Below are 16,642 nucleotides of genomic sequence, written 5' to 3' on the forward strand. Positions count from 1 at the left end.
CTGCTGCGTAAGGACGAGCCATGGGTGTGGTCAAAGGCATGCAGTGACGCTGTGCGTGATCTCAAGACTCAACTGACTTCACCACCAGTGTTGGCTCACTTCGACATCTCCAGCTCCACCTTTGTGACCTGTGACGCATCAGCCACAGCGATAGGGGCCGTGCTGTCTCAAACCCAGAACGGTGTGGAGAAGCCCATTGCCTTCGCCTCCCGTGCTCTCAACCTGACCGAGCAGCGGTACTCCGTGGGTGAGCGTGAGGCGTTAGCCTGTATCTGGGCTTGTGAAAGGTGGCACCTCTACCTCTATGGCCGCTCCTTCACCCTCAGGACAGATCACCAGGCCCTGACAGCGCTGCTGTCCACATCTGGGACAGGCCACAAACCCCTGAGGCTGCACCGCTGGTCTGACCGCCTCCGCCAGTACAACTTCAGCCTGCAGTTCACCCCAGGCAGAGACAATGTTGTCGCCGACCTGCTCTCTCGCTCTGTCTCCACCCCAGCTCCACAGACGGACACTGACTGTGTGGAAAAGGACATTGTCCAAATGCTACACACACCCCTCCAGGCCACTGTCTCTCTGTAGGAGCTGAGGGCAGCCTCCGAACAGGACCCTGTCCTCTCCCAGCTCCGCACCTACATCCAGAACGGCTGGCCTCACAAGGTCCCAGAGGAGCTGGCTGCGTTCGCCCGAGTCAGACAGGAGCTCTCCTGCTGGAACGACACCTGCGTGGCACGTGGGTTTTGCACAGTGGTCCCAGCTGCTCTCCGTGCACGTGTTTTGAATACGGCGCATGAAGGCCACCTGGGCATTGTGAAACTGAAACAGCGCTGCCGAGACCTGGTGTGGTGGCCGGGGATAGACAGAGATATTGAGGCTCTGGTGAAGGACTGTTCTGCCTGCCTTGTGAGTGGCAAGACTGGCCACCAGGCTCCCCCACCCCTGCAACCTCTCGCCTGGCCCTCTCAGCCCTGGGAACACCTGCAGTTGGACATTTGTGGTGAGATCCATGGAGTTCCCCACCACCAACGCTTCATGGTGGTCGCCTACGATCTACACTCAAAATGGCCTGAACTCACCACTTCCGGCACTGTGACCTCACAGATCATCATCGACTTCCAGGACTTTCTTTTCTCTCGCTGGGGCCTCCCAAAGGCCATCACCACTGACAACGGCCCTCAGCTGGTCTCTGCTGAGTTCACTGCTTATCTCGAAAGCAAGGGCATCCGTCATATACGCACTGCGTACTACCACCCCCAGGCCAATGGCGGCGTTGAACGTTTTCACCAGTCACTGAAGAATGGCCTCAGAGCACACATGGCCCAAGGGTGCTCTTTCACGCAGGCCATCCGTCACACTCTGCTGCACTATCGGGCCACACAGCACTCGACCACAGGCGTCTCCCCAGCCTCTCTCATGCTAGGCTGGGAACTGTGCATGCCCCTTGACAGGCTCCGCCCCTCCACACCTCAGGCACCTCCCTCTGGGGTCAGAGCCTCAGTCACTCGTCAGCAGACGCGGATGAAGCAACGGTTTGACCAGTCAAAACGAACCAGGGTGCCAGACATCAATGTGTCAGACTGGGTCAGGGTCCGCAGGCCCCACAGGGACAATAAAATGGCTTCATACTGGTCCTCTCCTCTCCAAGTCACCCGTCAGCTGGGCCCAGCCACTTACCTCCTCAGCGATGGCACTCGGTGGCACTCCAGTCGTCTACGGAAGGTGTCAGCTCCGCCACACACAGCTGGTGACACAACCATAGCCATTCCCTCAGCATGGCGAGACGCCCCGGGGCTTCATGCAGCACCTACACGGGCCCCAGACATTTCTGGGCCTCAGCTTCCCCTGCCATCTCCCTCCCCACCTCGGCCTGCCCAGCCTCAGGCCGCCCCGCGACCTGTTCGCTCACGTTTACGCCCTGGCCACCTAGAGGACTTTGTGTCAACCTTTCATGTTTGAAATCCTGCCGGGGGGGGGGGGGGAATGTTATGTATGCACACATCGACAGTGCTGCATTTGATTTGGTGCTGTTCTATTGTGCTGGGATCGATTGGTGATGCCTGCGGGCTCTGGGTTGTTTGATCGGGTCTGCCTTTGATGCTGTGTCAGTCTAAATAAAGAATGCCACGGAGAGGTTGTGTCGAGCGACAGCGCTGTGTCCTGACGTGATTTCTAAATACAATACCGACATTTCCTCGTCTGTCCAGAGGAGACAGCCTTCAGTAAGTCCGTCCTTTCTCTGGCGTCCTGCCAGTCAACACACCCTTCCTGCTCCCTCAGCATCGCCCCCACCTGCTTCGGAAGAGCCCATGCAGCTAGGAAGAACCAGGTTAACGCCCGAGGAACGACAGCGCCGCCTGCGGGAGGGTCAGTGCATCTACTGCGCTGAGCTGGGCCACCTCGTCGCTTCATGTCCAGTAAAAGACCAGGCTCATCAGTGAGGAAGAGGGCGCTGGTGAGCCGTACTACACTCTCTGTTTGTCCCTCTCAGACTTCCCCTCTGCTATTTACTCACCTCTCCCTCTCTGTCCCCTAGTCATTCAATTTTGGTAGATTTGACTTCCGATGCAAGCCTTATGGATGTTGGGTTAGCTAAGAGACTGGGCCTTGATTAGTTTTTCCTGCCAAAGCCCGTGGAGGCAAGGGCTTTGGACAGACGTCTCCTCTGCAGGATAACCCACCACACCCAGCCAGCACAGTTGACGTTCCCTAACAATCGCACTGAGTCTCTTAGTTTCCAGCTGTTCCAGTCCTCTCAGCATCCACTTATTCTGAGGTACCCCTGGCTAACTCAGCACAACCCTCAGTTTGACTGGGCTTCGGGAAAGGTAACAGCTTGGCGGAGGGAGTGTTTAAAGACGTGTTTCCCATCTAATTCCCCCAGACTCCATCACCTCCTACAGCAGTTTCCTCGCTCTCCCCATTAGCCCCCGGGTCTCCTGATTCAGATTTCCCTGACCTCTCCGGAGTTTCTCCCTATTACCTCGACCTCAGGGAGGTTTTCAATAAAGCCAGAGCCGTCTCCTCACCGTGCTTATGACTGTGCAATAGACTTGTTACCCGGAGCTGCCCCGCCTAAGGGACGGCTCTACTTGCAGTCAGCTCCCGAGATGCAGTCAGTGAAGGAGTATGTGGATTCCTCGTTGGCGCGGGCATGCTTCGCCCGTCCTCTTCCCCTGCCGGCGGTAGTTTCTTCGTTGTGGTGAAGAAAGACAAGACTCTTCGTCCCTGCATTGACTACCATGGTCTGAACGACATTACTATCAAGAACAGATAACCCCTTCCTCTTACTTCTTCAGCATTTGAACTGATGAAAGACGCTAAGATTTTTACCAAACGCGATTTTGAGAAATGCTTATCACTTGATGAGTGGATGACTGGTTTTAACACTCCTAGCGGATCTCGTAATGCCCTTCGGACGCGTTATTATGGATCCCACTGCTTTTCTGGGCAAGACTAGGAAGACCCGCCCCTACTCTATCTCTGATTGGCTAACCCTATCCCCAACCCCACCCTAACCCTAACCTTAACCAACCTAACCAACGGAGGCGACGTGTACTAGCCAATCAGAGGCAGAGTTCGCGGAAAACGGGTACGAGTACTGGCCAATCAGAGACAGAGTGCCCAGAAACGCAGTGGGTTTCATAATAACGCCCTTCGGACTCACAAATGCCCCAGCTGTTTCCCAGGCGCTGGTTGATGACGTCCTTCCGCTTCCGGTGTGGGAAGGTGGCTGCGCGGATTTGCGTTTACAGCAGCCTCACACAGTGCCGGTATCGGAAGATGGCGGTGCGAATTCACATTTGCGGCGGCTGTTATGTATGCACACATCGACAGTGCTGCATTTGATTTGGTGCTGTTCTATTGTGCTGGGATCGATTGGTGATGCCTGCGGGCTCTGGGTTGTTTGATCGGGTCTGCCTTTGATGCTGTGTCAGTCTAAATAAAGAATGCCACGGAGAGGTTGTGTCGAGAGACAGCGCTGTGCCCTGACGTGATTTCTAAATACAATATTGGCGACGAGGATGGCTGATATCTCTCTCCCACCAACCCCATCAACCTCTCCTCAACCCTGCTGTGAAATCTGTCATCCAACCACTGCGCCGCATCCCGTTGGCTCTCCGTGATGGGGTCTCCGCCGAGCTGCAACAACTACTGGAAGCTGGCATCATTGAACCGGTGGACGCGTCACCTTGGGTCTCAAACCTCGTGGTGGCTAAGAAGAAGTCGGGGGGCCTGCGTGTCTGCGTCGATCTACGTGCAGTAAATAAGGCAGTGGTCCCTGATAAGTATCCACTGCCCACCTCAGAAGAACTCACTGCTCAGTTCTATGGCTCTGAGGTGTTCTCCAAGCTCGACCTCAGACAGGGGTACTTACAGGTGCCCCTCCACCCCAGCAGCCGAAACCTCACAGCCTTTGTGACACATGCAGGAGTGTTTCGCTACACCAGGATGCCTTTCGGTCTCAGCTCCGCCCCTAGCTGCTTCCAGAAAATCATGGTCTCCGTGCTGGCTGGCATACTGGGCGTGGCCATTTATCTGGACGATATAGTGGTACACGGGCCCACCAGTGAAATCCACGACAAGCGCCTTAACATGGTCTTCGCAGCCCTGTCCAAGCACAAGCTAACTCTCAATGCTGAGAAATGTGTCCTCTCTGTACCAGCCATCGACTTCGTGGGGTTCCGGCTGTCAGCGAGCGGTGTAACTCCACTACAATCCAACGTGGACGCCATTCAGGCCATCCCTGAGCCCAGCTCGGCCGCCCAGGTCGCCTCCTTCCTGGGTATGACAAGTTACTACCTGAGGTTTCTTCCCCAGTACTCTGCGACCACAGCCCCCCTGCGCCAGCTGCTGCGTAAGGACGAGCCATGGGTGTGGTCAAAGGCATGCAGTGACGCTGTGCGTGATCTTAAGACTCAACTGACTTCACCACCAGTGTTGGCTCACTTCGACATCTCCAGCTCCACCTTTGTGACCTGTGACGCATCAGCCACAGCGATAGGGGCCGTGCTGTCTCAAACCCAGAACGGTGTGGAGAAGCCCATTGCCTTCGCCTCCCGTGCCCTCAACCTGACCGAGCAGCGGTACTCCGTGGGTGAGCGTGAGGCGTTAGCCTGTATCTGGGCTTGTGAAAGGTGGCACCTCTACCTCTATGGCCGCTCCTTCACCCTCAGGACAGATCACCAGGCCCTGACAGCGCTGCAGTCCACATCTGGGACAGGCCACAAACCCCTGAGGCTGCACCGCTGGTCTGACCGCCTCCGCCAGTACAACTTCAGCCTGCAGTTCACCCCAGGCAGAGACAATGTTGTCGCCGACCTGCTCTCTCGCTCTGTCTCCACCCCAGCTCCACAGACGGACACTGACTGTGTGGAAAAGGACATTGTCCAAATGCTACACACACCCCTCCAGGCCACTGTCTCTCTGCAGGAGCTGAGGGCAGCCTCCGAACAGGACCCTGTCCTCTCCCAGCTCCGCACCTACATCCAGAACGGCTGGCCTCACAAGGTCCCAGAGGAGCTGGCTGCGTTCGCCCGAGTCAGACAGGAGCTCTCCTGCTGGAACGACACCTGCGTGGCACGTGGGTTTTGCACAGTGGTCCCAGCTGCTCTCCGTGCACGTGTTTTGAATACGGCGCATGAAGGCCACCTGGGCATTGTGAAACTGAAACAGCGCTGCCGAGACCTGGTGTGGTGGCCGGGGATAGACAGAGATATTGAGGCTCTGGTGAAGGACTGTTCTGCCTGCCTTGTGAGTGGCAAGACTGGCCACCAGGCTCCCCCACCCCTGCAACCTCTCGCCTGGCCCTCTCAGCCCTGGGAACACCTGCAGTTGGACATTTGTGGTGAGATCCATGGAGTTCCCCACCACCAACGCTTCATGGTGGTCGCCTACGATCTACACTCAAAATGGCCTGAACTCACCACTTCCGGCACTGTGACCTCACAGATCATCATCGACTTCCTGGACTCTCTTTTCTCTCGCTGGGGCCTCCCAAAGGCCATCACCACTGACAACGGCCCTCAGCTGGTCTCTGCTGAGTTCACTGCTTATCTCGACAGCAAGGGCATCCGTCATATACGCACTGCGTACTACCACCCCCAGGCCAATGGCGGCGTTGAACGTTTTCACCAGTCACTGAAGAACGGCCTCAGAGCACACATGGCCCAAGGGTGCTCTTTCACGCAGGCCATCCGTCACACTCTGCTGCACTATCGGGCCACACAGCACTCGACCACAGGCGTCTCCCCAGCCTCTCTCATGCTAGGCCGGGAACTGTGCATGCCCCTTGACAGGCTCCGCCCCTCCACACCTCAGGCACCTCCCTCTGGGGTCAGAGCCTCAGTCACTCGTCAGCAGACGCGGATGAAGCAACGGTTTGACCAGTCAAAACGAACCAGGGTGCCAGACATCAATGTGTCAGACTGGGTCAGGGTCCGCAGGCCCCACAGGGACAATAAAATGGCTTCATACTGGTCCTCTCCTCTCCAAGTCACCCGTCAGCTGGGCCCAGCCACTTACCTCCTCAGCGATGGCACTCGGTGGCACTCCAGTCGTCTACGGAAGGTGTCAGCTCCGCCACACACAGCTGGTGACACAACCATAGCCATTCCCTCAGCATGGCGAGACGCCCCGGGGCTTCATGCAGCTCCTACACGGGCCCCAGACATTTCTGGGCCTCAGCTTCCCCTGCCATCTCCCTCCCCACCTCGGCCTGACCAGCCTCAGGCCGCCCCGCGACCTGTTCGCACACGTTTACGCCCTGGCCACCTAGAGGACTTTGTGTCAACCTTTCATGTTTGAAATCCTGCCGGGGGGGGGGGGAAATGTTATGTATGCACACATCGACAGTGCTGCATTTGATTTGGTGCTGTTCTATTGTGCTGGGATCGATTGGTGATGCCTGCGGGCTCTGGGTTGTTTGATCGGGTCTGCCTTTGATGCTGTGTCAGTCTAAATAAAGAATGCCACGGAGAGGTTGTGTCGAGCGACAGCGCTGTGTCCTGACGTGATTTCTAAATACAATAGCGGCCTCACCCAGTACCGTCCATGCAGTGTCTTTGTTCACGTCTGCTACTAAGTTTTGTCTTGGTTTGATGGCTGGGAGAGCAGGGCAGGCTAAGCTAACTGCTAGCCCATGGAGACCGGCAGTTCCGATAACACCGAGTGCGGTCTGGCGACGGCCTCACCTGACGTTGACTGTGATGTTTTTGATGTGAGTGGCTGTTGCAGCTAGAAAAGCGTTATATAAAACACAACTTGATTGATTGATTGATTGATTGATTGATTGATTGATTGATTGATTGATTGATTGATGTCGTCGTGAGGAGTGCAGGGAGGTGTGTCGAGGGTGTCGGGCTGGGAGAGCTTGGTCTGCTTCATCCGGTGGGCCCAGAGACCACGGCCCCGAGGAGTAAACGCCGAGGGCGGTCTGACAGGATGCGAAAGCGGGACGGGCTGAGCTAACTTCTATCCCATGCAGACCGGCGGTTCCGACATTCATCCTGACTGGCGTTTATTCCCTTGGACAGTGATTTTTTTGTGTTTAGTTTGATATATGTGTTAGTTTGGATGTGTGTGTTCGGTAACACTTTATTTTAGGGGGTCGGATTACCTAGTAATTTCCTAGTAATAAGGCGCAATTATCACGTAATTTCTTAGAAATAAGGTTGAAATTAACTTGACAATTACTACCTTATTACTAGGAAATTACTAGGTCGTTTCAACCTTAATTCTAAAATAATTACTTAATAATTACCACCTTATTACTAGGAAATTACAAGTAATTTCTTAGAAAAAAGGTGGTTATATCCGAGTAATAAGGTGGTAGTTTATCAAGAAATTTGATAGAAATAAGGTGCAAGTAAGCAGCAGTAATGTTCTAGTAATGAGGTGATACAATTCCTAGTAAATTGGTAGTAATTTCTTGGTAATTTCTTGGAATGCGATTTTGAAAACGGTCTATTCATTATAATGATTACTGATGATTATTAAATTGCATTTATAGGTAACTGGCAACTTATTGTAGCTTAAAATAAAACATGCAGGGAAAACACACTTTAGGGGGCTGTTCGTGAGAAATTACCAAGAAACTACTTGGAAGTAATGCCGTAGGAACACATTTGATAATTACCACCTCATTACTAGGAAATTACTAAGTCATTTCAACCTTAATTCTAAAAAAAAGTACTTAATAATTACCACCTTATTACTAGGAAATTACAAGGTAATTTCAACATTATTTCTACAAAAAGTACGTGATAATTACCACCAATTACTAGGAAATTACTAGGTAATTTCCGACCCCCTAAAATAAAGTGTTTCCGTGTGTTCTTGTAGTTTTGGGATGTGTTTTTGTCTTTGTGTTGTACTGCTGTGAGCTGGGGGAAACGGCATTTCGTTTCATTTCATGTACACAAGTGCGTGAAGTGAAATGACAATAAAGTGTTCCTGATCCCTGATTCCTGACATGCTCGACTTATTTGTGTTCGTCTATTTCTCCCCCGACGAAGAGACCTACGTTCACCATGGTCGGTGTGTCCACCAGCATCTCCTCGACCGTCAACTCTTCGTCAAAGCTGACAAGTGTGAGTTTCACGTTCCACTATATCCTTCCTAGGGCTCGTTACTTCTGAGGGGAGAATTCAAATGGACCAAGCTAAAGTTAGCGCTGTCTCGAAGTGGCCCATACCTGCAAGCAGGTACAACGCTTTTTGGGGTTTGCACATTTCTACAGAATATTCATTAGGAACTTTAGCACTGTGGCTGCCCTGTTGCATGCTCAACCCTCTTCCGATGTAAAGTTTATGTGGAACCCCCAGGCTGACCATGCAGGCCTTTTGGAGACTAAAGGAAAGTTTTACTACAGCCCCTGTGTTGATCTTTCCCAACCCACGCTGGCAGTTTGTTGTCGAGGTGGACGCCTCTGATGTTGGAGTAGGAGCGGTGCTCTCCCCACGCCCCAAGAGGGACAACAAGCTCCATCCGTGCCTCTTCCCTCCCGGAAACTCTGCTGCCGAGAGAAATTGTGAGGTGGGTTACTGGGAACTATTGGCTGTAAAGGAGGCTTTGGAGGAGTGGCGTCATCGGCTGGAGGAGCGGAGCACCCGTTTCAAGTACGGACTGATCACAAGAACTTGGAGCAACTCCGGACGGCGAAGAGCTCCACCCCGTCACGCTAGGTGGGCTCTTTTCTTTAAGCATTTCAAGTTCTCTCCGTCCTACCGCCCTGGCTCCAAGGATGCTAAATCCGATTCTCTCTCTCTTGCCTGTTTGACCCTGACTTACAATTAGTTGCCTTTATGTTGAGTACTTCACAACCTGTTATACTGCATGGCGGGTTGGTTTTCTGTCTCAATGAATTGACCAACCACTGTTCTGCCCACCAGATTATAACATATAGATGATTAACTACTGCAAACCTCTCTTCTCTCACATCTTTTCTCTCTCTCTCTCTGGATGATGTCTCCTCCTTTCTCTTTTTCTGTGTGTGAATGGTGTGATGCGAGTCCCCTTGCGTGCACGTGCGGTCAGCCGGTCCTCCTCCCAGGTGTCCGTAGTGATGGTGGTCGCCACCTGGACACTGTTTGGCATCCTCCTCGTCACATTTTCTTTTATATATATATCGTATAAACCCATATAATTTTGTTATCCTGTTTCAGCGTTATGTCCTTCTCTCACTAAGATGTGTGACTAATGTTTTCTTTGTCCTTTTAGTGTCCTGTCATCTGGACACTGCTTGGCGTCCTCCTCATCAAATTCTTCACCCATCCATCCATCCATTATCCAAACCACTTATCCTGCTCTCAGGGTTGCGGGGATGCTGGCGCCTATCCCAGCAGTCATTGGGCGGCAGGCGGGGAGACACCCTGAACAGGCCGCCAGGCCATCATATATTTCATAATTCCATTATAATGCTGTTATCCTCTATCAATGTTGTATTCTGTCAGTTGTGTGAACACAACATCCATTACACATTGTCCGTCTTGGGAGAGAGATCCCTCCTCTGTTGCTCTCCCTGAGGTTTCTTCCTATTTTTTCCTCCCTGTTAAAGGGTTTTCAGGGGGTTGTTCCTTATCCGATGCGAGGGTCTAATGACAGGATGTCGTGTTGCTGTAAAGCCGCCTGAGGCAAATGTGTAATTTTTGATAATGGGCTATACAAATAACATTGACTTGACTTCTGTCAATAAACATTGTGTCCAGATGAATTCATTCAACTTTCTGTAATTCAAATATTTCCCTCTCATCGACAGTTGAACTGTTATAACGTTCAGTAAGGATGAAAAACATCCTGGATGAGTGGCCCGGCTCACGAGGTTACCCAGTGTTGACCCGCTATGTGATGTGGGCCTTATTTGGGGGAGGGTTTGGTTTGGGTAGTGGTCTCTGAATCTTGCTCCAGTACGAGACAGCCCCCTCCTGGTCAGCTCATTGACTTCTATTCTGCAGCCTGCTACTTCATCCTTACCAACTGCTGAAGTAATAAGTTAATAACGTATAAGGGTGATTCCTCAATTTGGGGCGCTTTTGGCTTTTGACATTTTTGGGGAACAAAATAAACAAATAAATTTCTTTAAAATCAGTTTTTTTTCGTTTTCAAAAGCTCTATTAGGTGGTCTGGAACAAATATCTTAGCATAGCTTTGATACGTTTGATATTATGATGCTTTTTTCAAAGTTGTAACAGCAAAATGTGATTAATGACACGTGATGGTAATGACACGTGATGGTAATGGCACGTGTTGTAATGACAATTTTCACTTTTTGGAGAAAAAGTTGGCTAAGCCTTAGACTTGCTAAGCTAACTTTTTAGCTAGCATACAATGCACAATGAATATACGTGAATAAAGTGAAGTTTGTTATTTCTGAAGTAAAATCCTCAGTTAGTAACTTGTTTGGTAATGACGCGTAATAAACATACTGTCAGGTCAGGACGTATAAAGCTTCACATTACTGACGTTTGTGGACATGAAAGAGGCGCGCTTCTGCCATGACCTGTCAGGCGCCTCTGGCACTTCTCGTTTCCATGGCAACCACGTCGTTGCTCTAAAATGTTGGGTGTGACGTAATGACAGATGTATGGGGACAGCGATATTTAACTATACAAATGTGCAAACTGCACATATAGAAACCATATGAATTTGAAATACGTCTTTGTAAAGTAGTATGATAAAATGCAAGGTAAAGCTTTAATGAATTTAACCATTTTTATTACTTTATTATAGAGGGGTTGGGGACAAGCCCAAAACACTGAAATGCTGGTACGTTTGAATTTTCAGCATACTGGAAAAGTATTAAAATGTCATCATTGAGACACAAATCTATTTTTTTTCATAGCTAACACAACCTAACTCTAACAAATACAAGAATTGTTTAAAGAAATGTTTGGTTTTTTTTTCTTCTTGAAAATCTGCCCCGGGGACAGAAAAACTCCCTTAATTGAAGAATCACCCATAAAATGACTCTTCCCTAAATGAAGGATAGCGCTGATATGGTCGCTGTTAGCCCGCCTGTGTGTGTGAGCGCGCGGATGCTTTTCTAACAGCGCGGCAGCGGCCCAGCGATGCGGAACACGTGACCAGCGGGGGAGAAGTTGGCTGACTGACTTCCCCCAGTGCGGACAAGAGGAGTCAGGTGAGCTCTCCCTGGAGGAGGCGAGTTCAGACACTCGAGGACGACAGGTGTCACTGTGCGCTCGCGCTTCGTCTGCGCGTGCACGTACCACGCGCCGCTCCCGGCTGTGTTTCCCCAAAACAGGCAGTTCCGGTGACTGACCTGCGCTTATTTTGCCAACCCGCGAAGAAAGACTCGGTAATCTGAAGCGCTGCTCCGGCTGGCCCGAGCCAGGCGCGCCTTCTGCCTCACTTGTCTTGTGCGCTGACATGCGGTCAATGATTTACTTCACCCATGTCAAGTTATATTCATAAAACATTTTAAAACACCCAGCGTCGCCTGGACTGTTGTAGTAGTAATGAGTGTTGTAGAGGAACAAAAGCACATAAAGACGGTTATTGAAAATGACTAAAAAACCAAAACAACATTTGTCATGTTAACCCGATCCAAAAGTTAACGCGTTTCCCACATAGCTCCTGCGAAGGGCAGTTGGGCAAAACGGAGAAAACGGCCACGTGTTGAAGCTCTTTGTGCTGCTAAGCAACCCGGGGTGGGAGGTAGGCAGGGGCTGTAAAGAGGAGGTGGAGGAGGAGGAGGAGGAGGAGGAGGAGGAGGAGGAGCGGCGGAGCGGCCAGTGCTGAGAGGAGAGTCGGTCCAGACGCAGAGCGCAGCGCAGCAGCGTGCCGGATAACATGATTAGCGCTCCCTCAGCCCTGCGAGGGAGACGCCACGGGACGCAGCACAGGGACCGCGCTGCAGCGGGAGAGCGAGAGCAATGAGAGCCGAGTCCACACCGCAGGCACCACATGGACGGGCAGGGTTTTCTTTGGCTGCTATCGATACGCGTAAAGAAGTGAGCCCACCGACGGTCCGGCACGCGAGGGGTAGTGACGCTCCTTACTGACATAGGTAAGATCTTCGTTACTAATACGCATTTCACCCCAGAGTCGCCGGTTTACAAGCTAAAATGATATTTGAGGAATTACAGCGAGAGTGGAATTAGACCGCAGTGGATGATATTAAAAGCTGATGGCCTCTGGTTTTTCTTCTGTCTGTGCGCCTCCTATTTTCAGATGAACTTACATCAATAACAGGAACTGCGACGAGGGGAAAGAGCGCACAATGAGAGGAAAACATCCGCGCACGCTACATAAGGTTGATTGTGTTCACCTCGTCGGTCTTACCACGACACAGTAACCCTGTCTTCTGAAGTGGAGACTGGCTAACCTCACGTGAACTCAGACAGGACCTTGGCCAATCTGCTCCAATGGGGTGTGACAATGAGACCAATGAGACTCTCCCTGTAAGAGCCCCCTACAGCGTCCACATCTCCCTGCCACTCACGGTCCTGGTGGGGATCCTGATCCTTTTAACAGTATTTGGTAATATCCTGGTGGTCATAGCTGTGTTTACAAGTCGGGCTCTGAAAGCCCCTCAGAACTTGTTTCTGGTTTCCCTGGCATCGGCAGATGTTTTGGTTGCCACCCTGGTGATGCCGTTCTCCTTAGCCAATGAACTGATGGGATACTGGTACTTTGGCAAGGTATGGTGTGAGATTTACCTCGCGCTTGATGTGCTTTTCTGCACCGCCTCTATCGCCCACCTGTGCGCCATCAGCCTGGACCGCTACTGGTCCATCACGCAGGCCATCGAGTACAACTTAAAGCGGACGCCGCGCCGGATCAAGTGCATCATTTTCATAGTGTGGGTCATTGCAGCAGTCATCTCTTTCCCGCCCCTGATCACCATGGAGAAAGAGAGCGACAAAGAGGAGGGCCCTGTGTGCAAAATCAATGACGACAAGTGGTACATCATCTCCTCTTGCATCGGCTCCTTCTTCTTACCTTGCATCATCATGGTGCTGGTTTATGTGCGGATCTACCAGATCGCCAAGAGGAGGACACGAGCGCCTCCCGGGGACAGGAAGAAGAGGGACACACCAATGAAGGGCACCGGCGCCACAGCTGCAGTGGCAGACCAGAAGAGGAATTGTCTCGGGAAGGTCAGGGGTCAGGGTGAGGACAACCTCTGCCACGAAAAGCTCAATGGCGGAGGAGACATGGAGCTGGAGGAGGGAGCTGAAGAAGAGGGAGCGGTGGACGAGGAGGAGAAGGGGGAGGTCAACGGGGTGGACATCGAGGAGTCGTCGTCCTCTGACCACAAAGTGAACAATCCCTGCTCAATCAAAAAGAAGGCCAAAGGAAAAACCAAGCTGAGCCAGATCAAACCCAAGGACGGCCACCTCCCCGAGCAGGCCCAGAGCACCAAGGGCAGCCGCTGGAAGGGACGGCAGAACAGGGAGAAACGGTTCACCTTCGTCCTGGCCGTGGTCATCGGGGTTTTTGTCATCTGCTGGTTTCCCTTTTTCTTCACGTACACCCTGACGGCCCTCTGCGAGTCCTGCTCGGTCCCAAGCACCCTGTTCAAGTTCTTCTTCTGGTTCGGCTACTGCAACAGTGCCTTGAATCCCATCATCTACACCATTTTTAACAACGACTTCCGAAGGTCTTTCAAAAAGATCCTGTGCAGGCGGGAAAACAGAAGACTGGTATGAAAGACCCCAGCTGTCTGGCGTCATTTTTGCCTTCTTTTATATATATATATATCCTGTCAACAAATTGTGAGAGTAAAGCGACATTGTGTCTGGGTCACTGCCTTATGAAGTACTGTGGTGTAACCGCTTTGGAAAGGCTTTCCCAGGACCAGCTCGATGTGCTGTAACATAGTGTGTGTGTGTGTGTGTGTGTGTCTGTGTGTGTGTGTTTTATGTTCTTGTTCAACAATTACCCACCCACAGCTTCAACAGAAATACTGCGTTCAGAAATGACAGCACGTGTACAACAGCATACAGCCACAATGAAACCTTGTTTGCTTTTTTAATTTGTATTCTGATGTGTTTCACACTTGATATGGTTGAAAACGTGCCTCGATGGGGCCATCTATAATATATAAGTTTTACTCGTTGTGCAAAATAATATGTGTGGATATTTTATCTCTATTTTCATTGCCAAAAGCTGCAGTAGTGTGATGTTGTGTGTAACAAGACGACGAAGGGGAAGGTTAACGTGTGCAGGAAGGATGTAAAGAATAAAACCAGTTTCCAGCGACCATGGAAATCCGTCCGTCAGCTTCACAGCCAGTCATCAGTGGGTTAATGACGTCACACTGTGTATACAGCCCTGTGGACGCCTAGCTGCACTTGTACAGACACACACACCCACCCAGTGTGGGACGGCTGGATGCACCACACTGACAGCTGTCAATCATGTACACCATAATGCTACAACTCATCTAAAAGTGTGTGTGTGTGTGGGTGTGTGTGTGTGTGTGTGTGTGGGTGTGTGTGGGTGGGTTGGGCAAAAGGCTCATTGAGATTCATAGATGGAATGTGATTGAATGCAGCACAAACTCCTTCCGTCTTCTTCGTTGGTAGGAGGAAGAGAGCAGAGAAGAAGTAGTTCGCTGGCCGGGTGAACTGACCTTTGCATGGCTTTGCAGGGAGCACGGCTCTTAATGGACATGAATTAAATACGTTGTAATTGTGAGCCAGGAGCACCTTTTGTCGCTGCAGACTTTTAAGGGTGTACAGATTAAATGTGTTTGTGGTTCGACAAAAATCCATATTGTCTAAAATGTCAAATTCGTGATTGTAAACTCAATGGTCCATTTTCAACACACAGAAAACACATAAACATGAAAGTGTGCGTTTGTTGGCGCTTTGCTCGCATAGATACAGAGGTAGACACTCGGGCAGATACTCGGGTAGATGCAGAGGTAGATGCAGACAGGGGTAGATGCAGACAGGGGTAGATACAGACAGAGGTAGATACAGAGGTAGATACAGAGATGGATACAGAGGTAGATACAGAGATAGATACAGAGGTAGATACAGACAGAGGTAGATACAGACAGAGGTAGATACAGAGGTAGATACAGAGGTAGATACAGAGGTAGATACAGAGGTAGATACAGAGGTAGATACAGAGGTAGATACAGAGGTAGATACAGAGATAGATACAGGGGTAGATACAGAGGTAGATACAGAGGTAGATACAGAGGTAGATACAGAGGTAGATACAGAGGTAGATACAGAGGTAGATACAGAGGTGGATACAGACAGAGGTAGATACAGAGGTGGATACAGACAGAGGTAGATACAGAGGTAGATACAGAGGTAGATACAGACAGAGGTAGATACAGAGGTGGATACAGACAGAGGTAGATACAGAGGTAGATACAGAGGAAGATACAGAGGTAGATACAGAGGAAGATACAGAGGTAGATACAGAGGTAGATACAGAGATGGATACAGAGGTAGATACAGAGATGGATACAGAGATAGATACAGAGATGGATACAGAGGTAGATACAGAGGTAGATACAGAGATAGATACAGAGGTAGATACAGAGGTGGATACAGAGATAGATACAGAGGTGGATACAGAGATAGATACAGAGATAGATACAGAGGTAGATACAGAGGTAGATACAGAGATAGATACAGAGGAAGATACAGAGGTAGATACAGAGGTAGATACAGAGATGGATACAGAGATAGATACAGAGATGGATACAGAGATGGATACAGAGATAGATACAGAGGTGGATACAGACAGAGGTAGATACAGAGGTGGATACAGAGGTAGATACAGAGATGGATACAGAGATGGATACAGACAGAGGTAGATACAGAGATGGATACAGAGATGGATACAGAGATGGATACAGAGATGGATACAGAGATAGATACAGAGGTGGATACAGACAGAGGTAGATACAGAGGTGGATACAGAGGTAGATACAGAGATGGATACAGAGATGGATACAGAGATAGATACAGAGGTGGATACAGACAGAGGTAGATACAGAGGTGGATACAGACAGAGGTAGATACAGAGGTAGATACAGAGATGGATACAGAGGTGGATACAGAGGTAGATACAGAGATGGATACAGAGGTAGATACAGAGGTAGATACAGAGGTGGATACAGACAGAGGTAGATACAGACAGAGATGGATACAGAGGT

The 16,642-nt window shown here is 50.6% G+C and overlaps 1 protein-coding gene across 3 annotated transcripts; it reads left to right on the top strand.

Annotated features, from left to right (window-relative positions):
• The first annotated feature begins 12,223 nt into the window (after positions 1–12,223).
• adra2a (adrenoceptor alpha 2A) lies at positions 12,224–15,233 on the top strand. Of its 3 annotated transcripts, none has more exons than XM_056279992.1 (3): positions 12,224–12,523; positions 12,688–14,162; positions 14,412–15,233. In XM_056279992.1, exons 2-3 carry the CDS (start codon positions 12,882–12,884, stop codon positions 14,439–14,441), a joined length of 1,311 nt encoding a protein of 436 aa, XP_056135967.1. In that variant the 5' UTR covers positions 12,224–12,523; positions 12,688–12,881; the 3' UTR covers positions 14,442–15,233. The 3 variants fall into 3 exon arrangements, with proteins under 3 accessions (XP_056135967.1, XP_056135966.1, XP_056135968.1); XM_056279991.1 differs by having other exon boundaries at positions 15,048–15,233; XM_056279993.1 differs by lacking the exon at positions 14,412–15,233 and having other exon boundaries at positions 12,688–14,214.
• The last annotated feature ends 1,409 nt before the right edge of the window (positions 15,234–16,642 follow it).

This window comes from Lampris incognitus, chromosome 5, assembly GCF_029633865.1.
Source record: "Lampris incognitus isolate fLamInc1 chromosome 5, fLamInc1.hap2, whole genome shotgun sequence".
In the NCBI taxonomy this organism is placed as follows: Eukaryota; Metazoa; Chordata; class Actinopteri; order Lampriformes; family Lampridae; genus Lampris; species Lampris incognitus.

Coding starts and splice junctions, on each gene's coding strand:
- adra2a (XM_056279991.1), top strand. CDS start 12,882: ATGGGGTGTGACAATGAGACCAATGAGACTCTCCCTGTAAGAGCCCCC. Junction 14,163..15,047: donor GGCGGGAAAACAGAAGACTG/GTATGAAAGACC, acceptor CTTCGTTGGTAG/GAGGAAGAGAGCAGAGAAGA.